Source organism: Perissodus microlepis, chromosome 1 (assembly GCF_051167445.1).
Source record: "Perissodus microlepis isolate ML-2025 ecotype Zambia chromosome 1, ASM5116744v1, whole genome shotgun sequence".
In the NCBI taxonomy this organism is placed as follows: Eukaryota; Metazoa; Chordata; class Actinopteri; order Cichliformes; family Cichlidae; genus Perissodus; species Perissodus microlepis.
The window spans coordinates 34192435-34215251 of record NC_140461.1 but is presented as its reverse complement, the minus strand read 5'-3'; the positions used below and the strand labels follow the sequence as shown (position 1 = coordinate 34215251).

General features: G+C 40.1%; 2 protein-coding genes across 4 annotated transcripts in view; both read left to right on the top strand.

Annotated features, from left to right (window-relative positions):
* Positions 1 to 452: 452 nt before the first annotated feature.
* On the top strand, positions 453 to 9786 carry ero1a (endoplasmic reticulum oxidoreductase 1 alpha). Its single transcript, XM_084909922.1, has 15 exons — positions 453 to 859; positions 1624 to 1743; positions 1837 to 1920; positions 2256 to 2297; positions 3801 to 3877; positions 4239 to 4312; positions 4886 to 5006; positions 5399 to 5460; positions 5558 to 5584; positions 5657 to 5749; positions 5848 to 6094; positions 7408 to 7477; positions 7944 to 8030; positions 8146 to 8282; positions 8909 to 9786. The coding sequence occupies exons 1-15, from the start codon at positions 782 to 784 to the stop codon at positions 8967 to 8969; spliced, it is 1380 nt and encodes a 459-aa protein (XP_084766048.1). The 5' UTR covers positions 453 to 781; the 3' UTR covers positions 8970 to 9786.
* Positions 9787 to 9986: 200 nt separating this feature from the next.
* The window catches only part of pacsin3 (protein kinase C and casein kinase substrate in neurons 3), a 36131-nt gene continuing 23300 nt past the window's right edge, over positions 9987 to 22817 (top strand). Inside the window, exons 1-3 of one of the 3 annotated variants that reach the window (XM_084910143.1) lie at positions 9987 to 10465; positions 14165 to 14262; positions 18499 to 18695. The gene's annotated coding sequence lies outside the window, so the exon portion shown is untranslated. The remainder of the gene's footprint in view (positions 10466 to 14164; positions 14263 to 18498; positions 18696 to 22817) is intronic. The other 2 variants (XM_084910055.1, XM_084910219.1) reach the window with 2 other exon arrangements.

Genomic DNA, 22817 nt, shown 5'->3' with positions numbered 1-22817 from the left:
TTTTACTACTGTACTGGCTGCTGTATCACAGGAGTGATGTCATTTGTCTTTTCTACAGTAAACTTTGAGCGATCACTCTAGGTGGAAAGGCCAATAAATTATCGTCCTTTAGCGCCACCGCGTGGTTGACCTGTACTATTACAGCTAACATTTTTTTAAACTATAAAATCATAATTATCGTTTTGTCTGTACAATGTGGGCCGTACTGAGTGTAGTTAGTAATACATATGCACTGTTGTTTCTTCACATTTTTATTAAAACACATATCACATTATCTCTCTATTTAAGAAAAAAAAACTATATATTTATCCAGCTTATTACGTTGTTTTTTTTTATTCCTGTGTATTATAATACGTCATGTATGTCACATTGAATTCAGCTTTTTTAATATCATTTTTTTTTCTCCTGAGGCTATCTAAAAAAACAGCGAATCGCCTCCACGTGAGCCTCGCTGTGAGTTCCAGTCGGATGGTTTTGTGAGCGAACAGGAAGCAAAAAGTGCCCAGCGTTTAAATACCTACAAATACCAAAGTGTTTAAAAAGAGGAGACACTGGCAGCACTGGAGTGATGTCGGTGTGATGATACGTGATTAAAGCTGCTGCTGCTGATGGTCGGGTCGTCACGTATTGCACGTAGCGGATTGGAAATGAGGAAATAACCAGGAAGCTGACAGCAGATCTCCTCCTCCTCACAGCTGCTGCTGCTGCTTTCATTCACACGTAGCTACAGAGAGAAGCTGCAGTTTGTCAAGCAGAGGTCCGTTAAACAAGAAGGGTCGTCATGAAGCTGGTGGTCATCGTCCCCCTCCTCCTTCTCCTCGAGGTGTCCGGATACGCAGAGTGCAGGTGTTTCTGTCAGGTGAGTGCTGGACGCGGTTCTGACTTACTTCCTACATTGGTGGGATTATTTGACCGGGTTACAGGTAACTTGTACTGATTCATTTTACATGAGTGTCGGTTTTTATGGCTACCCTTAAATTCCAGAGGATTTGACTGTGAGTCAATGGCCTCAAAGTCATTTTGAATGGTAGGAGGAAATAAAAACAACAACAACCAAGTAAAGTTGGTTTGATAGTACCAAGTAACTGGAGTTCACTTCTTGTGTATTGATTTCATTTTAATGAGTTTTTTACATTTGCTTAGTGTTTTTTTTGTTGTTGTTGTCAGTGAGTCATATATCAGTAACAATACAGTTCTGTTAAAACAATTGTGGTTTGGCCTAGGCCCCTGCATTAAATGTGAATTGGCAGTAAGTAATTTCTTTATTTCTGTGTAATGTCACACTGATGTTGTTGCTTATAAATACCAAGTTTTGTAGTTGAGCACCCTGGAGGCGAGGAAACTGCCCATGTTTTGTAACAGTGAAGGTGCTATGGTTTAATTCCCCTCATATTTTGATTACTTAAGAATTTTTCTTGTGTATACATTACATTGATATTCAGATCTATACTTTATTGACCCCACAAGGAAAATGACTGTTGAATAAAAATAAATAAAAATAGTACAGTCTACTATTGAAGCACTCTTTACAGTGTTTTTCAATCTTACTTCGGCTTGCTCTCAGGAGCATACTACACTTTTTCCCCTTTATAACCAGCTGTTTGCCTGTTCCCTCGACATCAGGTGACAGGCGACCTGGATGACTGCACGTGTGATGTGGAGACCATCGACCGCTTCAACAACGACCAGCTGTTCCCAAAACTCCAGAGTCTTCTTGAGTCTGATTACTTTAGGTTCTACAAGGTACGGGGGACTCATGCACCACACATACGTATACGCACATCTGTGGGTGAGGTCTGTTACTCTGAATGTGTGTTTGGCTTCCATCCTCTGCAGGTGAACCTGAATAAACCGTGTCCTTTCTGGACTGCCAGCAATGAGTGTGGTCTGAGGGACTGTGCTGTGCAGCCCTGCTCTCCTGTGAGTTTAACCCTCATATAGCAGCTGTAAACAGACTTTTACGCCCCCCCGCCCCCCCCATTCAACCTGCTGTTAATGTCTGATCACTGTCTGTATAACTCATAACGATAGAGCCGCGCATTGGCATTGTTTCTTGTGAACCACCCTAATTGCTTTTGCATATCAAGATTAAATTGAGGGTGCAGCCGTTGTGTATTTAAATACCAAGTGTAAATGCAAAGACCTGTGGACTAGATTTAAATATCATAAAAAAAAAACTACAAAGATTACCTATTAATTCCAGGTGAAAGAGGAGAAATGGTCACATCAGACTGACTGAAACTGTCTGTTCACAGAACGAGGTGCCCGAGGGGCTCCGATCCACTCCCCACAACAAGGTGAGTATCTCAGGATCAGTAAATGGCACAAACTGGCTGTGACTCAGATGGTCTCTTTATTTGTGTCCCATTTATTACATCAAATCTGACAACAGTTTACCTTCTCCATATGTAAAGTTTACTGAGGATTAATGTCACTTTGGAAATGAATCAAAACTGGAGTCATACAGTAAGTAAACACACCCTCGTGCAATTTATCACTTAAATGCCAGACGACTCAAATACAGTTATTAAGAGGTGATGCAGATTCTTCAGTATTAACAATGTGTGTCGAGTCAGTGCAGTCTCTTCCAGTTACAGGGGAAAAATAGTGTAGACAGCTTCTAATTGATGAGTGCATCTACTGTGATGGGTTAGAGAGGAGCTGCTGTAAAGCCTTGAACCTTTTTGCTGTCAGCATCTTGTTTTGTGTTTTGTAAAAAGACATGAGGACGAACGCAGGAATCTGTATGGAATTATTTATATGTCAAAAATCACGTGTGAGAAAAAGCATAATCTGAGCAAATAACTTCATTTCATTGCCATCGTGACTGAGAACCTTCACAGACATTTCATTGCCATGTTTTCCTTTACATTTCAGAACATCCATCTTTTATATCCCATGAAGTCTATGGAAAAAAGCATTGCTTCTTCATTCTTTAGAGAGGGCCTGAGAGATTTCTCTCAGATTGTGAAAGGGGTCGCTTGAGTCAGTTGTGCAAAAAGAAAACAAACAAAAACAAAAGAAAATCCAAAATGGCAATCCCCTCACAGCTCTCCCCCAAACTCAGCATAAAGACACGCTTTCCCATAATTATCTCTTCTCTATTTTTTTTCTTCAGTTTTGAGATTTAAAAAAAATTCACTGATGCAGAATGTAGTTGAACCATATTATTATTATTATTATTATTATTATTATTATTATTACCTTTAGCTTAGAGACAGACCCGCACTGCTGCTCAGCTGCCAAAAACATTTTATACCATCCATTAAATCTACAAATCCTCACAGTGTAGCCATATTTCTGGATTTGTGGCTAATGTGACAGTTTTGTAAATGTAAGACCTGTACCAACGATTTCAGAATACTGTAGCACATTTTGCTTTTTATAATGACTAATTTTGTTGTTGTTGTGGGTTTTACAGGAGGACGTAATGTTTAAAATTAAAACAAACAAACAAAAAGGTCATGGGATTCTAAAAAGTTTTATTTGCTAGTGCACTAGAGCACCTTTTTGCCACAATAAAAAATGTTTCTATGTTTAATGCTCGACATGTATTATAAAAAAAAAAAAGTAAAAAATCACATTTTTACATCATGGCATTAAAGTGAACAGGTTTATCTGCTGTATTGTGTTAGCAGTTAGCAGTTTTGTTACTTTCACTTTCAGTAATGGTGCTTTAGCTTCCTGCTGTTAATGAGTCATCACAGCAAGTTTGATAGAATATAGCTTTGCTGCCCCTCAGATTTTCTCAGTAATTCATAGAATTGTAAAGTGTGTGTGTGTGTGTGTGTGTGTTTCAGTATTCAGCAGAAGCGAACGAGCAGCAGGATGAGTGTGAGAAGGCGAAGCATCTGGGAGCTGTAGATGTCTCATTAAGGTGAGTCTCGTTCATTTTGCTCAGTTCTTTTCTTCTAAAAGTGACTTTTTGACATTTTTTAATTCAGATTGTTCTTTTGAGTAAATTGTGCACTGCATTGGATGAAACTGTCTGGAAGGCGGTTGGGTGGTGAGCATACAAGGCATAGTTCGGGTGAAAGCTGCTTCTTTAGCCTGAAGAACCATACTCGTTATCTTTGCTATTGGGAACAAAATCATTAATATATAACTCAAATTATTTTCTGGTAACACGTTCAAGCGGGATACCAAAGTAGGATTTAACTTTCTTTTCTGACCTATGAACCTCCACACTGAGGTTGAGCACAACTAAGCCAACTGAGTCCTCTCCTTTTTGTTCCCAGCGCTGAGACCAGAGAGGCTCTGCTCGACTGGAACAAATATGACGACGAAGCAGAACGCTTCTGCGTGGTTGACGGTACGTCTCAGTCCAGCTGAATGAAGGAAGAAGCAAATTTGATACATTTTGATTACCAAAAATAATTGCTAATTGACACTAGGCAGAAATATGATAGTCAAATACTGTAGATTTTAAGGCAACATGTGTACGTCAACAACAAAGTTAAAGAATGAAAATGTTTTGGAAACATAACAGATTATTTAGCTTAACATAACTGAAAGGGAACATAAAGAAAAGATAGTATGTCTTGTTTTTGGTAAGGGGATATGATTACAAGAGACATTTTTAGGGAATGTAATGCTATGTTTAAGCAGTATTGGGACTGACTGTAAAACATACTCCAAGGAGTAGTTTTAGGAAACATGATTCAAGCAATTACAACACAGAAGATGGTGCAACATGTAGAAAATGTAATGAAACACTAGGATCCATTTCTCCAAAACCTTTGTGAAATGCTAGTGGGTAACTCCTCTTTCCTGAATAAATCCCCTCCACCACCACCCTCTGCTACATTCTGTCACATGTGGCTGACAAAAAAAGATGTTTTCATTATAATGACTTGCAGCTGAATAAAGGCTTGCTCTTTTCCAGATGAAGAGTCACCAGACTCCCAGTATGTCGACTTGCTGCTGAATCCAGAACGCTTCACAGGCTACAAAGGACCAGAGGCCTGGCAGATCTGGAACAGCATCTATGAGGAGAACTGTTTCAAGTAAGCGTTCAGAGCCCACAAAATAAGTGACTGTAGTTTATACTTTAGCGTGATTCACAGTTCAAAAATAATCCCCAGTTATCTCACACTGGGACTTAGAGGTTGTTACCTCTTACTTCATCTCCTGTTTGAAATTGATTGCTTTAGCTCACTTTCAGCCAAGTTTTGAGGAGCAGGCGGATGGCTCTTCAATGCTCACAGCCATAGAGGTGTCCGCAGTGACCATGTTAGGGACATCTATATCCTCTGACATCAGAATAGTCTGAAGCCTGAGCTTTGGCTCACAGGGATGATTTGTATATAGAGTGACATCATGTTGCCATGTTTACTATCAACATCCACCACTGTGACCACCCTGTAATGAAAAGGAAACCTTTATGTGTCCTTCCCAGACCATATACTATCAAACGACCACTAAATCCCACCTCATTCCAGAGCAGCCCAGGAAGTGAAGGTAGGAATTCTTCAGTGTTATATCTCACCATTTTTCTAAAACAATCGCAGTTTTGTTTTATTTTCTCCATTTCTGATGACACGTACTTTGTTTGCAGCGAGGACCTTCTACAGCTGGCTGGAAGGTAAGCTGATGCTTCACCTTAAGATTCTCTTTTTGTCGAGTTTTCGATAAATTCTCTGCCTTTCTCTCTCAGGCCAGTGTGTGGAGAAAAGGGCTTTTTTCCGGCTTGTCTCAGGTCTGCACGCCAGCATTAACATACACCTGAGTGCCAGATATCTGCTGGATGGTGAGGCAGAAAAAAACAGCCCTTGTTCATTTTCTTTTTCCTTTTGTCTGAAGAGTCAAAATAACTGTCACTCACTTTTATTGCCTTCTTTCCTTCAGACAGCTGGTTTCAGAAGAAGTGGGGTCACAATGTGTCGGAGTTCAGACAGCGTTTTGATTCGGAGCTGACGGTCGGCGAAGGGCCCAAGAGGCTCCGCAACCTTTACTTCCTTTACCTGATAGAGCTGCGAGCACTGGCTAAAGTTCTGCCGTTCTTCCAGCAGTCATCCTTCCAGCTGTACACAGGCAGACCCGAGGAGGACCAGAAACACAAGGAGCAGCTGCTGGACATCCTGCAGCTGGCCAGGTTGGTCTCAGACCACACCAATCATTGTTAGACTTTCACTGAATAAAGGTATAATACAGCTTGCCCTTTTTTTTTCTTGATACCTAGTATTCATGTTCTATAAATGAAAGATCAACCATATTGTGTTTTTTAGCAGTTAATTTCACTCAAAGTCAGAAATGCCTGATTTGATATAGATTTACACTCAGGTTGTCAAGGTGCAGCTCGAAGATCTTGCCCTAGTTCTGCTGTGGATTTGACCCATGAAGCTGAGATCAGAGCAACTTGATGGTCAGATCAACTTCTGCAAGAGTTCTTGTACTTCTCGTGGCTGAAGTTTTCCTTGTGGCTCTGGCCGTACGCTTGCCCTCGCTGTCATGCTCCAGAGTGAAATTGGCACGAGTCAAATAGCTTATTGACAACATCACAAAATGGATATGAATGTAAACATCTGAACTGTATGGTTTCTGATGAGAAAAGTGGATGTGGATGGGTGGTGTTAGAAAGAAGTGAGCTCTGTTAGCACTCTGCACTCTGGGAAATGTAGGCAACAGATTCTGACATAGTAGAAAACACCTGTGGTTTTACAGCAACGCTTTTTAAAGTCCAACAGTTTAATCACAGTCCCTTCCGAGGTTAATTGTTGTATTTCACTAATAATAAAAATAATAATAAAATAAAAACTAGACTTTTGAAAAAATTCAAACTAACTGGAGTGATTTTGAGAACTAACTAAAATGAAATACAAATTTCATTATAACTTGCTTGATAAGTCATGGATAGGTGTGTTTATTATAAACTGTGAGTCAACTGCTTTTAAGAAGTTCAGCGTGTTTATATTATTACACCTTTACTAATATCCCCAAATCTTGCCTCTGGCATATGCCCTCCTTACAATGATCACTAAAAAGACTAAAACTAACACTGCAACTAATAAAAACTAAACAAGTTCAAACAATAAAAACTAAACCGAAAAAAGAAATTGTACTCTTGAAACTAACTGAAACTACACTAAATTAATAACAAAAAGTCCAAATGAAATAACAATAAAAGCTAAAAACAAATTAAATAATACAACACTGTAATAACTCTGGTCACTTCTTCACACTTCTTTCTTTATTAATCTCTGTCTTTCTTCCACAGCACGTCTTTTATCCTGTCTTCCTTCTTTTACCGCAAGCGGTCACGGCAGATTATTATTAGTATTATTGTATGATCGACCTTACAATATAAAGCACCTTGCAGCGACTGTTGTTGTGATTTGGCGCTGTATAAATAAAATAAAATTGGACTTCCATGCAATGTTTTGATGACGTTCATCTCCTCTTTTCTAGATCTTTCCCTTTGCACTTTGATGAGGCTTCTCTGTTTGCTGGGGATGAAAAGGAAGCAGCCAAACTGAAGGTCAGCAAGTGTTTCAAACTCTGCTGAAGTTGATATTGTGGACGTAATGCACCAACTGATTACATATTCACAGGGATGTTAATTAATATTTTCAGAATGCTCCCCACCCATATTTTTGATTGTTTGAGCTCATAAAATTCAAAATGATTTATAATTAACCTTCTGGTTTAACTGCATAAAAGCATTCAGTTGTATTCTAGCCACGCCAGTTAGAACTCTACGTGAAATTGTGCTGTAAAAACATTGATGCATCAAAAAATGCTCTAGCTGCAGAGTGAATGCAGATACAGAGATACGGGGAAGCCGATGCTTTGAAACCTTTTATCGCATTAACAAAGCTGCTGGGAGTGATCTTGTGTACGCAGGGTTGCTGCAAACACACAGTAATACTGACTGGAGTTGCAGTTTTAATTTGTGTGGGTAACTTTCAAGATTTAAAATGACCTGAGTTTTCTGTGAATGTCAGGAGGATATCAGACTGGCCTTCCTCAACATCTCCAGGATCATGGACTGTGTTGGGTGCTTTAAGTGTCGCCTGTGGGGGAAACTGCAGGTACCTGTTACTTTCCTCTTAGTGCCTCTCGTTAGCTTGTAGCGCTTCTTTTGTAAAGATGAACTTGATTTTTTTGTTTTTATTTGTTTTGATCGCTGCCTCTCTTGTGTCACAGACCCAGGGATTAGGCACAGCCTTGAAGATTTTGTTTTCAGAGCGACAGATTGAAGCTCTGCCCAAATCCAGTAACCAGCGACCCAGTTTCCAGCTCAGCCGGCAGGAGATAGTCTCCCTGTTCAATGCCTTCGGAAGGTCAGAGAGAGAGGCTGTGGACATCAAGTCATACATGTGCCATATTTAAAAAAATCTCCTTAGTTCCAGCTCACACCCACTCTGCTCCTTGGAGAGCTTTTGTTGCCTGCGCGTTAGTTTATTATTGTATCTGAAGCACTTTTAAAACCTGAAAATGATTTTTGGATATGATAAATGAGCATGCGCCATTTATTATTCAGAAGCCTTTGATGCATCTCCTTTGCGAAATCCTTCTTGAGCTGAGTGCTTGATCTATCAGGAAATTTAGACTGATATTTATTTGAGTTACTAAATGCTTACTTTGTGTGTAAATACAAAAGTAAGTTTAATCAATATCAAACTCCTAAGTCTGTCACTTTAGAACAAGTTTATCTCTATAATAGTAACTTACATAAGTGAGTACTGATCTTATTGGAAATTCACACTCATTTAAAATAAAAGTTAAAACAAATATGTTCAAGATGAAATCAAAATAGTCTAAAACTTGCCTAAATTCTCTGTAAATTGTGAATATTATATTGTAGCCTCAGAGAAACTGGGTTTAATATTAGTTAAAACATACTGGAGTATTTTTTTCATTATTTTGTACTTATTATTTTAACTGTGTCCTCCTGAATCCTGCGCAGGATTTCCACGAGCGTCAGGGAGCTGAAGAACTTCAGAGTGCTGTTAGCAGAGGAGCAGTGAGGACAACCAGAGGAGTCTGCCTTCACCTGTTGACTCCTCTCTGATGGGGCTTTATTTCAACATGTGCACTTTTGTGGTCCCAGGCCACCGACTGCCATCTTTCCTACTGTCTTAAACCTGCTGAAATGTCGACTGAAAGATCAGCTTTAATCAGCCAAGTGTTTATTTTTCCTTAAAATAATGCATTGCTTTCTTTTGAATTAAACTAAAGTCATATTTAAAAAAACAAAAAACAAAATCACACTTTGTGGCATGGTTTAATGTTCCTTCAAGTGGTATCATTTTTTTGCTGATGGAGAAACGTGCTTGTCTATTTTCAAATGCGCTTTGATCAATGAAATCACTTCAGTTGCTGTTTGGGAGCTGACTGCTAAGAATTCTGTCTCACCTGTTCACACCTGTGTTGTTGGGATTATGCTTTGCTCCTGAGGATGGCGCTGTTTGTCAAGAAAATAGATGAGAAACGTCAACTCTAAATTGAATGCGGGCCACAAATATGCAGTATGTCGAAAAGAAAACTATACAGGAATGGACACCAACGTTTAAAATTCATTATCACACTGATTCTCGTAACAGCCATCCTCTGTTTTCAGAGTCGCAGGTACTTTCAGGTGCATGTGCAGAAGTTATAATGAAACCTGTTTCCACCTGGGAGGAAGGTTTTGTAAACCATTCAGCACAGATCCCCAAAATATTTATATACTGTTGGTAATATTCCGATTGTACATTGTGTATAAGTTTGGAGATTTAAAATTAAAATGTATATATAAAAGTCATTTTATGAAAATGTAAACGGTAATAAAATTTTTAAATTATTTTTAAATGTTCTAAATTCAAAGCTGTTTTTTATGAAATAAATGTGAATATTTGTATTTGTAATTGGGCGTGGTTTGCGCTTATGTGGCTTGGTCAGAGAGTCTGCGATGGATGTGTGAGAGCGCTGGAGGGCAGCATGCAGCCGCCCGCAGACAGTGAAGGGTTAACCTGTAATAGGATGAATGGATATTGTGGTGAGCAGCATCTGATTACACAGAAACGCCAGCAGGCACCGGAGGGGGGAAGACACGTCCGTACACCTACCAGCACAGGCGGCGTTTGGTTCCTGCCAGGGAATACAAACGCGCTCTTTTTCCTTTTTAATTAGCGTTATCATTATTTTTTCCCCTTTCTCTCAGCGTGCAGGCTATAACTTGACTTTTCTTCTTTTTTTTTAACCGAGCCGAGCAGGAACCGAGCCCGCCGTTATTATGGGAGTTTGTTGAAACAGCGCTGTGGCTGGAGGAGTGTAAATGGCTGAGAGAGGTCGACGGAGGACTTGGGAGACAACTTGCAAGATGTCGCACTTTGTGGAAGCCTAAAAAAGGAGTATTTGTTTTTGTTTTTATAAAGCGAATGTCACTGTTAGCGTGACAGGAGGTGGTGAAAGAGTACGGGAGAGGCTGCAGCTCCAGGAGGATCTTGGTGTTGGTTTGTTCCTCCGGCTCGGAGAGAAATAGGTAAGGCTCCTCACCTGCCTGCTGTCTGCACATGTTCACACCCTGAACACTGGAAACACTTTGCGATGGGAAAACTGCCCAATGCAAGCAACTGGAAAGAAGTGCTGCTGTTTTATCGCCTGCTTTTTGTCTTCCCAAAATGTTTCCAAGTGTATTTAATAGAGACTTGTTTTAGTTATTATTAATCTAGCTCTAAGTATAATCAGAAATACACCGTCTGTAATGAATATGTAAACATCCATGCAGTGACTATTAAACTTGCCATTTTTCGTATTCCCAACCAAAATGTGTAAGCTTACCCCTTAAAGCGGCACCAGGTGATTTTTGACCAGCAGGGGGCAGAAAAATCCCAAAACTCTCTACTTTACTTACGCAGCACCCCACCTGCTAAGACCATGTAGTAATTTAAATAGATTTTTAACTTTGTGCTGTTATAATTCTGCCCTTTTGCTGCCCGTTGTTGTTGCTCATATTAATTAGTACCTGTAAGTTAGCCCAAAAAAACATGAATAACACACATGACCCTTGCGAGGCACAGCTTTAGCAAAGTGTTATAACAGAAATGCAGACAATGGCAGGTGTAGTTATGCAGTCTTTTTCCCCTTTCAGTTTGTCCATTGTTAAAGTGCTTTACAACTGTGCCAGTAGTGCGCTCCTCCAGTTATACTAGGGACAAACCACAGGACTGAAGCAACAGAATTTTAGCAATGAAACAGTTAAATATATATGTTTAATGTTTTACATGAGGAAAAAAAATATGCATACAGTGGCTCAAGTCAACTTAGCATGGAGAATTTGAGTTTGGGAAACAGTTACATGGTTGTCAGATTTAATGTTCCAAAAACTTTGATTTGCATCTGTAAACATAACCTGCACTAAAAGAGTGCAGGAATCGGGTTACTAGTGCTTATCATATGTATAAGAACCTGATTTCCCAAAATACTTAAGTCCATGCGAGTAAAAGAAGATGATTTAGGCATTTTAAAATGTGTCAGTGATCTGCCAGCATGAGAATTAAGATTTGAAGTAAGGTGTGGAGAAAGGAGCAACAAAATCATAAACAATTTTGTTGCTTTACCTTCATGACTTTAATGAAGTGTTGTTTCTGAGCCTCTGAAGAAAGTTTGGAGGCTATAGGAACCTCCCCCACCTTCAAGCTCTCTCCTGCCAAACAAGTTGAATTTCTTGGAAACATGAGATGTGTCAACAAAGACTGTTCACTCCCTCCCAGTCTGTCAGATCACTTGTTCTTACATACTCCTTGAAGAGATGACCTCCCCCCCCAAAAAAGTCAAAAAGCAAAGAGTGCAGGTCAGTTTGTTGACAGTAGAAATATTTCCGTGTGGCTCTATGGTGCAGACCAGGAGGATGAATCACTTATCAAGAAAGTTGCATGAACCTGTTAGCTAATAGATGATTTCTTTTATCATTTCAGCTCTGTTTTCACAAACCCTGTTGTAGCTGCATTCATTCATGCTTGGGTTGAATTTTCTAGAAAGCGTGCTTCCATGCAGTCAAATGTGAACAGCAGGGGAAGCAGGTTAATCTTCGGTCGTGTTGCCTGCAGCATGCAACAGATTGAGCTTAGACTCCCAGGGCCTACGTCCCGTTTGCAGGCTTTATGTTTCCGTGCTGAGCTGGAGGGAGCTGCCACGGAGGCTATTTTAGACCAGGATGGCCTCCGTGATGTGGTTCTGGTCTGGTTAGAAGTGAGCTGGGAGAACAGCTGTATGTGTGGGAACAAGGCTGAGTTGTCCTTTTCTTTGACTCAGTCTCTGGAACGCCATACTCTCTGTGATCTGCTTTCGTTTTTTCTGCTCTCGCCTCTCACTGCCAGAGAAGCGTCACATGGTTTGCTGTCAGTTAGACACGGAGCCTCGGGCTGCAGGCAGCAGCTGTCAGACGGTACAGGACTGCCGTCAGTGAGCGGGAAAGCGAAATGTGGCCAAAATGCATGATTGCATTTTGCACACAAATTGCTGACAGTGATGTTTGTTCTTAAAAATGACTCTTTTCATAGTAAAGGTTGCTGACCCCTCCCCGAGATGGAGAACCCCTATGCTTTCATCAAACTGTGTGGCTATTTGTTTCTACTTACAGGATGTTTTGGTTTGGATGAACACTGTTAAATAACAGTACTGGCAGCTAGATTTGACAACATACTGTTATTTTACAGTGTATCTACTGTGATCTAGCAGGTACTTCTTACTAGAGTAGCCAATTCTTACAAAAGTGAAAATTAAAATTATTAAAATACAGTGCTGCGTAGGATACATGCACTTTTTGGGTGTTCTTGCTATAATCTTTGTAATCAGTGCATAACTTTAAAACCTATTAAAGTGAGAACTGTTTCCTCTCAGTTGGCATTTTCTGTTTTCTGTAGGTTTTCATGTCTTTCTTGAACCATAATACAAAAACAAGGTTCCTCACTGTTAATATTTTTCATCAAAATTACCAACATTTACAGCTGAACTCACCTGAACTCACAAGGAATATTACAGTTGTACAGATAATTGTGTATGTGCATGATTCCCGTAAATCTGGAAAGTTAGGTTAATGCATAGAACCACAACAGACACATTGATGGGGCAAGATTATCGATTAAAGATAAGAAATGACGATTTCCCGGTGTCATCACAGTATTGACCCAATCGATATTCTAATGATGGATTTGATTTGCCCTCACACTAATATCCCACCTCTCATTAGTGAATTATTTGAAGCTGTGCTCATAATTAATCAGCTGTATTCATTGTTTGTGCTTTTAGTGGTGAGGATGGGGCTCTCAGCTCTGACTCTTAAAGCATTTGTCATCAGAAGTGAAACTTGGTCACATATCTAGTTATACTGGGAAGCACCCAAAAAGAGCCACTGTTTTGTGTTTTTTATGAATGGGTTCACAAACTGTGGCAGCTGATGAGAATCCGACACAAAGGTTTAATCTTCTGTGCCAGTGATCTTCAGCTGTGGCTAAATGTGGATTTAGATTTATCTGCTGATTATTAAAAGAACAGAGCGGTTTAGAGAGTAACTGTCAGTCGCTGCAACCATCTGTCGATGTGATAACCAACTTTTTGTATCACAAATGTCACAACAACTGAGATTAAATGTCCTGAGTTACTAAACAAAACAGAGCTAGTCCTGCTTGTTTGGATAATTAGACTTCTTAGCTTTCTGATTGCTTGCTGCTGTAGAAAAATCTTCTACAAAAGAGCCTTGCGTTAGGCTGGTATGTTTTTTTTTTTCTCCTTAAAGTAGTAATTAATGTTACCAACTAACCACAGGGTTATAAATGTTGTTTTTATTTTTTTTAAAGGCTTTCAAGTCTCTATAAGGTGGAAAAACCTTTTTTAAAAGTTGAAATTTACAGTGTATGTCTGAACAAAGCAAAATCGCTGGTGTGGTCTTTTAACAACTTGCCACTCTGCTGCTAACTTGCTACTCTGGCAGAGGTATGAGTTAACTGCTCTGGCCTCCCCTTACAGGGGCTGCTGCTCTTTACCTGCTTCATTAACCCTCAACTACACACTCTATGTGCGGTATTTCACTGTGACTCCCAGAATGTGCTACCCTCCAGCCAGCACCGGGCCGATATAACAGGCAGCTTGCCTAGCTAACTAACTGCTTGCTGCGTTGCTAACAAACCCCTCTCTCTTTGTCTCTCTGTGTGTTCTCCCTTTGCTGTTGCTTCTGCCCCAGTGGGATCTTCCTGCCCCTCTGTGTTTCTCAGACCTGCGGAGACGGAGGCCGTCTTCTGTTTGGACATCTGTCCATCTCTTTTTTTCGTCTCTCATAAGGTAAGTTTTGCTGTCGCTCTGGGCTCCGTATGGGAACAGTGTGTGGTTTGTGTGCTGGATATACACTGTTCATAATCATGCCCATTGTGCCCCTGTAACATTTAACATGCTGCGCTTGCTCTCTGTCTCATCTGTCAGTAGCTTCCACCCGACTCCTACACATAATCCACTCAGTTTGTTGATGGTATCTGCTTGCAGCCCTGCAAAGCTCCACAATATCTCTTTAAGTCTGAAGACATTAGAAACGCATCAGCTCAATGAGTGAAGACATAAAAATTAAACTACACATTTAAAAGTTGCGTAAGAGTCAACCACCTCTCGTCCCACCTTTCTTTAAATGATACCTGTTTTGTGGAGATTCCTCTTTAGTGTTGCCACATGCAAACTTAAGCTATTCTTTGCTGGAGTCATGGGTGTGCTGGTATAGCAGAAGTTGTTAAGTTGTTTAGCAGTCTGACAGCCTGACAGAGAAATGTGCTGAACACTTCCCGCGTTCACCGTCCAAACGTTAGTGACAACCATGGCCGCCTGTTTCCTTTATGTTTAGAGGCTTTGTGCTAAACTGTACATTTTAATGCCTTAACACGAATGACTTGAGAAGATATTTTCTTATCAAGTCAAACAGTACTGACATGAACAGAAAGCATCTAGAACGGTCTTTAAAATATGAAAAGTCCTGTTTTAGGGAGTTTAGCATTTAGGGGGGGCTGCTGTTGTGTGTTTTTTTTTTTTTTTTTTTTTTTTTTTTTAAACCTGACATGACCATGAAATTTTAGCTGGGCAGCTAAGTAGCGCTAATAGCTAGCATAATTTAAATCTGCATTTCATTGTGATACAAACTTGTGAAGCAAAAAACAGGCTGAACAACTATTGTTTTAAACTGAAAGCTAAACATGATGAAACTGCACCCATCTGTCACTTAAAACAACCGTGCCATTATCTTCCTTTAGTCCAGGGTTTAATTTAAGCGACTCTGTATAAATACTCAAACATCACACACTTGTCATAAGTGGAAATCAGCTATAAAGGGAAATCATTTTAAGTCTGGGCTTGCTTTTAGGACCAGTTTTGCCTTTTAGTTTTTACAAATGTAAATTTCCACTGTAAGGAGAAAAGTTCCATAAGTTTTTTGTTTGACTTTTTTTGGGGGGGTAGAAATATTTGACTTCCTGATTTGTCCTCAGTAGCCATTTCAAGCTAAAGATAGTTGTTTATTAAAGCCAAACGTGATGACTTTCAGAGTATCCCATATTGTGGTTTATTGTTGCCAACAGCAATTATTATGTAATCACTGTGAGCATGGTTAACATTTTCTTTCTTTAAACAGTCTCTCATTTTGCTCAGAATCACACAGCAGTGGTCTGATACACAGCTAGTTCCCAGGCTCTCATATCCAGCCAGCTGCTGGCAGGAACTGGAGCAGAGAAGAATCTCCAAGCGCTCCTCTTTTTAGAGGTTTAAAGCCTCCGGGTCCTCATGAACCTACAGTGCATAATCTCACATACTGAGACGTAGCTGGAATGCAGACGAGCTTTCAGACTAGTGGTCGCGTGGGCCTCCCCAGGCTTCATGTGTAGGAGCATATAGCCCTGGCGCTGCTGCAGGGAAACTGTTGGTTTACATTAATCAGATTAGTGGCCATGAGTTTTCCAGTGGGGCTTATGAGGTCTGGACCTGCCTCTCTAGCTCATCCCTCCCTCAGCTGCTCTTTCCCCTCCTCCTCACTGGTCTGACCCACTTCTCTAAAAACCAACAACCAGAATCTCCTTCTGTCTCTCTCTCTTCCCATCACCCACCTCTTTAGCAGGGACACATTAGATGCACAGGTCAATAGATGATTGGATGAGATGATTTTTCCATTTTTTGTCACTGATTGCTGTGCTTCTCAACAGAGGTGCTCTGTATAAAAAATTAAATAAACTAAGGAAAAACTAATGAGCAGTCTGGTGTAGGCTTAGAGATATCTAATCTTTCTTACTTTCTTGGGTTTTCATCAAAGTGTATAATGGTGTTTATGATTTCAAAAGAAATGAAGGCAAAAAAAAAAAACAGCTGCTTTGTAACAGAAGTTATTGTAGCTAGGGATGTGATGGATTAGCTGGCAAAGCTACTAGTCTTTGTGACCCCTGGGAAATGTTTTTTTTGTTACAGATGTTATTATTAATACCACCAACACCAATTTGCTGTTGTTTTACCCAGCACAGAAAGAAGGGTCCTGGTGCTGGCGCTGTTAGTGTTGTTTCCACTGGTATCTTATTTTTAATTTAACTGATAAGCAGATCATGAGCTGTGGACACCCTTAATTCTTCCACAGGCTTTTTCAGGTGGTTTTGACTGTTGTTCCTGCAGCACACGGTGTGACAGCCCCCTGCTTTCTAAAGGCAAATAGTTCACGCACTTCCATGTTGGCCTTTTATCAGTGGGTTCAATTTGCAGTCACCTGTTTCACAGCTCACTGAGCTCAACTAAATTTATATAAGGGTACTTAGAAATGGTGTTTATTTAACTGACAGGATTGAAGAAGTTATGGATGCAGGGGCGCAACCAATATTTTTAGTGGCCCCATATGGCCACCCCTATGAAAAAATTATGGAGGCGTCCCTGTGTGGATGGCAGCACTTACAATAGAGTTATATAATAAAATAAAAAATCAACTTAAATCTATGAATAGTGAGTGATAGTTATGTTAAATTACAAGTCTTAGGTGTGCTAAAAAGTGAAGCTTAAATGTACCAGCTGATAAAATTGAAAGATTAAATGTGTGTTTTAGTGTTTTCTGCCACTTTTTTTGTGTGTTTGTTGTGCTTTGAATGTCAGTTGTAACCGCTGTGTGTCCAGTCCATGTATTTTTTCTTCTACCCCGTCAGAATCAAGTGTTGTATTCATCACATCAGTTTAATATGTAGTCACTCTGAAAGTTTACTTTATACATATATGATGGTAGCGTCAAACTTTTGGTCCACCACATTGGTCCACACTGAAATATTAGTTGGACAATTTAACGGCTTGCTCTGAAATTCTTCAAACAATACACTACCTACCTACCTACCAACCTTACCCCTTAGCCACATGAAGTACAAAGAGGCCAGCAACAGATGGTCTGCCCTGATCTCGGCATCGTGAAGTCAGTCTGGGATTACTTGAAGAGACAGAGGAGACCAAGACGGACTAAATCCAAATAGGAAATCGAGCAAGTTCTTCAGTGCTGGTTTGTAGCTAGTTCTGACTTAGTGCCGTTTCAGAACCAGAATGGATTTCAAGCTGTTGAAATGAAAAACACTGAGAATGGACAATGTGATGCATCTGTGAATCATCTATGAATTTATTGCAGTAATGTAGTGATTCAAATGAAATACAGGACGCTTGAAACAACAGCAACTGGCACCCCTTCAAGCAACAATTCCAGCTGTATATTGCAGCGGTAGCGTTACTGCTTGCAGTAGCAGCTCTCAAGCTTTTGAAGTGTGCATCACATTTGTATATGAGCCAGATGATAAAGAGAAGTTTGACAAAAGTTATTTAAAAGTTGTAGTAAGAAAGAAATAAAGGCATGTCGCAGAGATTCATTACGAGATTAAACTCATTCTTGCTGGCACAAGTTAACCTTTTCCAGAAATGGGGACACCTTTAAGAATTTTTTAAAAATTATTATTATTAGTAGGACCCTTTTTGTTCTTGTAGCACTTTTTCTCTTTTTCCCCTTCATTTTGTCAGTAATCAAAGATGAACCAGACCTGTTCTCCAAATAATGGATTGAAGGATAAAATGACTGATGTTTAAGAGTTGTGTGGTGAGACGGATGCCTTAGGACAGAAGCACAAGGAGAAGTTGAGGTGTAGATTTTTATTGCTGGTGTCATTTGATATGTGATTGATTTATTTGGCTGACTGCATCCATGTTTTGTTCACATGTGCACTTCTGCTTGGTTCATCATGCTTGACAAACCGGCCTAACATGCTTTATGATGAGTTTTGTTGCTGTGCTGTAGAAACCACATCAAAAAGTTCTTGTGTGTGATGTTGTGATAAACCTCCTATTTCTAGCTGCTCTGTGTTTTGAGTAGTTCAAAAACATCTGTCTTAAGTCACATTTGAAATTTGCTAAGCTTATCAAGAACAGTGTTCATCTTGCGGATGTATCTTATTGCTCGTCTGTCACATTTGTGACACTCATGTCTCTTGTGTTTCAGTCTTTAACAGCTTTGTGGCTCCCATCACTTTTGCTCTCTTTCAACAGTCCTGCTGTTCTGTGCAGGCCTGACGGTCTGCTGCCCTGTTTCAGATCAAGGATTGGATTCCTTCAGGTGGTTAATGGAAAAACTCAATGAAAAACTGAGCCTGAGGCCACTCTGACAAAACATTCTTTCAGCTGCGATGGAAGACATCTTTCAAAACATTTCAGTGAGGGAACAACTCGCCTGGATCTGCCCAGAAGTAATTATGCCCTATTATAAAGCAGAGCCAAATTGTACTCTTAGACTCTACCAGAGTAGCTTTGCATGATTTACTGTTCAAAATAATCCTTATTTAACTCGTACTGTGCCTTGGGAAAACACCAAAGTTTATTCGTTATCTGAAATAAACAGTTTTAGTATCTCTTTCTCTTTACCCTTAGTTTTGGGATTGGCTGCACCCTGTAAACAAAGGGTTTGACTGGCAGGTGGGTGGGGCTTATGTCCTCACTGCCAGAACTGTTTTTATGTTGTTGTCTTTTTTTTACTTTGATAGCAATCCACGAGTTGAAAAGGGGATTATAGTGAAGCCTGAACTTTTGGCTCATAGAAACTACACACACAAACCTCATAGTATATTACTTGGGTAATGTTTAATATGGGTTTCCACTATTGTAACAGTAATTGTGTGTGTGTGTGTGTGTGTGTGTGTGTGTGTGTATATTAGAAATTAAGAAATCTCAATTGGCCAATACAAAAAAAATCTGTCATCTGAGCAAGTTATCAGAAAGAGTAGAAGCTAAGTTCTTGGCAGTTATCATAAACAAATCTGTTTGTTTGAGAGCATATGGCACACATTTTGTTGTCTTGTGGGTGTACAAACTCACTACTCATGTAACCTCTGAAAAACCCTCTTCACTGTCGGACTATACTGTTTGCAGTTCAGCAGAACTGGTCTGTTTTCCCTGTTTGTGAATTGGCTCGCACTGAGGGGATTGAACCCAAGTTCACGATAAGTGACCAGGAGCAAGTAAACATTCTCAAACAACACAACCACAGCCAGATGAAGGGGTCAAATGAACTCGCCACATAAACCAAACACACTCATCTGACCATCTGTTCATGGATCATTCAGGATCTATGACCTCTCTAAATCCTCATGGACCAATCACAGGAAATTACTTAGAAAGTCTTATGTTAGGTATGTGGACTTTTCCATCTTTTTCCTCTATGGATTGAAGTTTATTTTGTTCATGAAATGAAACGTGTCCTCCATACACCAGGTAGCTACAGTGACTCTTTGTTGTACAAGCACTGCTTCAGATGTAAACAACTACCCAAAGACTTACAGAATCAGTAACAGTATAATACAAGTCCTTAGTACCAATCCCTAGTAATGGTATGTTCAGCACAGGTTACTGTGTCCAGCTAATAATGTCTGTCTGTCTGCCTGCTTTAGACTAAACAGTCTAATCCCTTTAATGTAGGTTGTGGGTAACGTGTGACTGCTGTATACAGACACAGACACGCTCCTGAGACTTTATGGGATCTTCCTTCCAATGCTCACTGTGTCTGTCTGACTTAGTTTTAGAAATGAAATTTAACAAAAGACATTTATACCAGTAGCCTGCTGGAGGTCATTTTGTAGCTCTGGCAGTGCTCATCCAATTCCTCCTTGCACAAAGGAACAAATATCAGTCCTGCTGATGGTTCAAGACCCTTATGGCTCTGTCCAGCTCTCCTAGAGTAACTCTGGCAGCAAACCTTCTAGAAATGGCATGTATTGATGTCCCATTGTGATTGTTCGGCCACTAACTTGGCCTCTGCAACCTCTGTAGGGTCTACTAGTAGTGACACTGACCCTAGTCGCCAAAGCAGCTGAAACTGATTAACATCCACATATACATACACACCCCAGAGGGGGAAAAAGGAGGAGCAAGACAAGGATCTGTCACGGAAGGACAGGCCCCTGCATGGTATCTACCAGCGCTAGATAGAAGAAGTGGCAGATATCAAGAAATTCTACTAATGGCTGAACAAAGATGGACTGAAAGACAGCACAGAAGCACTAATCATGGCAGCACAAGAACACAAGATGGGGTCGCCAACACCAAACAAAACCCCATGTAAGGCTATGCAAAAATGCCCAACGACTAACTGGTGATGGCTAACCAACCAGCCATAGTAGTGATGGACAAGCAGAGGAAGAGGATTATAGTAATAGATTTAGCTATACCAAGTAATAGCAACATCGGGAAGAAGGAACACGTGAAGATTGTTCCTGCCAAGAACTAAGAAGAGCTAGAGAAGATGTGGGAGGTGAAGGCAACAGTGGTCCCAGTGGTAATCAGAGGTGTGTGTGTGTGTGTGTGTGTGTGTGTGTGTGTGTGTGTGTATTTTAAAAGAAGAGAAGTGAAAGAGCAGAAACGTAAATGGTTTAGGTTAATTCTAGTTTAAAGTTTGGGCTGAGTTATAATACACACACTGGTTAGATGTGATTAACAGTTTGGCAAAGTTTCATTTAGGATTAAAATACTGATTCAAATCATCGTTTATTGTTGGATGATACAAGGTTGGGCATAGAATTAAAGCACTAGAAGCAAAATATAAAAAGCCTTTATTAGCAGGCTGCTCTGTGCTCCTCTACCTAAAAGCAGTTCTCTTTAGACCACATGAATGTTGTAACTTTTTGGACTAAAATGTATTTCAAAATGCTCCTCATCTCTACCAACTATCTGCTGAGCATGTTGCACAAATTCTGGTGTCAACCTGTAAACATGTGAAATAACCTCTTCAGTCCTCCCACCAAAATTTTCCAAGCTCTACAACCATTTTGAGGCTCTACAATATTGACTACTGTCATGTTGTCATGCCCTCCATCATAAAGCTGTTTTGGTTAAGCCTCTGTTGAACTTCCAAAGAAGCAGTAATTGGCAATCCAGGGCCAAGTCCATTTTCACATACAGCCTCATGTCCCAGCACGCTGGTGGCAGATGCGTCTGCTGTTATTGACATACTTAACACTCAGCAGTGACACTCATATACACGGTTATCCTTTTGTTGATTTCACTCACTGCCTGATGTGGATTAAATGTGTGGGAGGTGTGGTGTTACGGTGTGTTTTTGGATCATCAGCTTTTGGTTAATCTGGAACGTCACTCCTCTCCTCAGACACACCACACCCCTACACACAGTCAGACACACCTACAATTACATATGAGAGCTATGTCCTTTTTATTCACGGTTAACTCAGATATCTGCCCTAAGTGAAGGCTTGCTACTCCGTTGTTGCAAAACTGCAAAGCTAATTTATGTTCACTCCCACATTGTTCCCTGCAGATCTCACCAAGGCTACTGTTGTACTCTGCACCTAATTTAGCACTGGTCTGCTCCCAGCACTGACACATTGGGAGTTATTTACGGTGAGAGTGAACAATGTGAGACTCAGGAAGGAGGAAAAATAATCAGGAACCTCTCAGTCTTGTCAAGTCGAACTTGTAGAGCATGGTCTCACAGAGAAAATATTCAAACAGTGATCAAACTTCTAGAAAATGATGCACATAGTAAACGGTTTAGGGAAAAATCTCTTTAAACTAGTTACAGTTCATTTATATATTTATTTTACTTGTCTTTAGAAAAGAGGCAGTTATTTATTGAAATCAGGCTTCATTATTGGCAGCTCTTTCTCTTCATTTACATCTCCCCATTGTTGTCTTACAACTGATCTCTTTGTGTTTATTTCTAACTTTAACACCAACATGTCATTCAGCTGCATTGTACGAAAACTTAATTTAAGTGTCAAAATACAATATTTTATTTGACAATAAAGCTCTTTGAGTTCATACTTTTCTATTGCAGTGGGAACTACCAGCGAAAGTGTTTTGTAATCCGCGGCCACTCCAGGTGTACAGATAACTCCAACATGCTATAGTTGCAAGATGCAACGTACAGAACTTAGGGGGTTTAGGATCAGGGTTTGGGTTGGGTTATGATTGTGGTTATGGTTATAGGGCTATAGTTAGGGTTATTTTTTGATGTGTCATGGGATGATGTTTCCACGTCGCAAAACTGTGACATCACTATAGTGTGACTGGTCACTTGCATTGTTGAGTCTGGACTAATATTAGTGTTGTTGATCCAGGAATGGCACCAACATGGCAATATCAGATCGAGCAACAAGTTGTATCCACAAACTCTGACTGCAACATGCAAGTCACGTTCTGTGTTAGATCCTTCCATTAAAAACACCACAGACAGGGCTGGGAGGTCCAGTGCACTCATTCTGATTCGTAAACTAAGCAGTTGACTCCTGCAGGTGTCCACCTGCCAGTTAAAACACTCTGAGGAAACTGTCCACGGAGGCTTGTACCCCAGAGATTGCTGC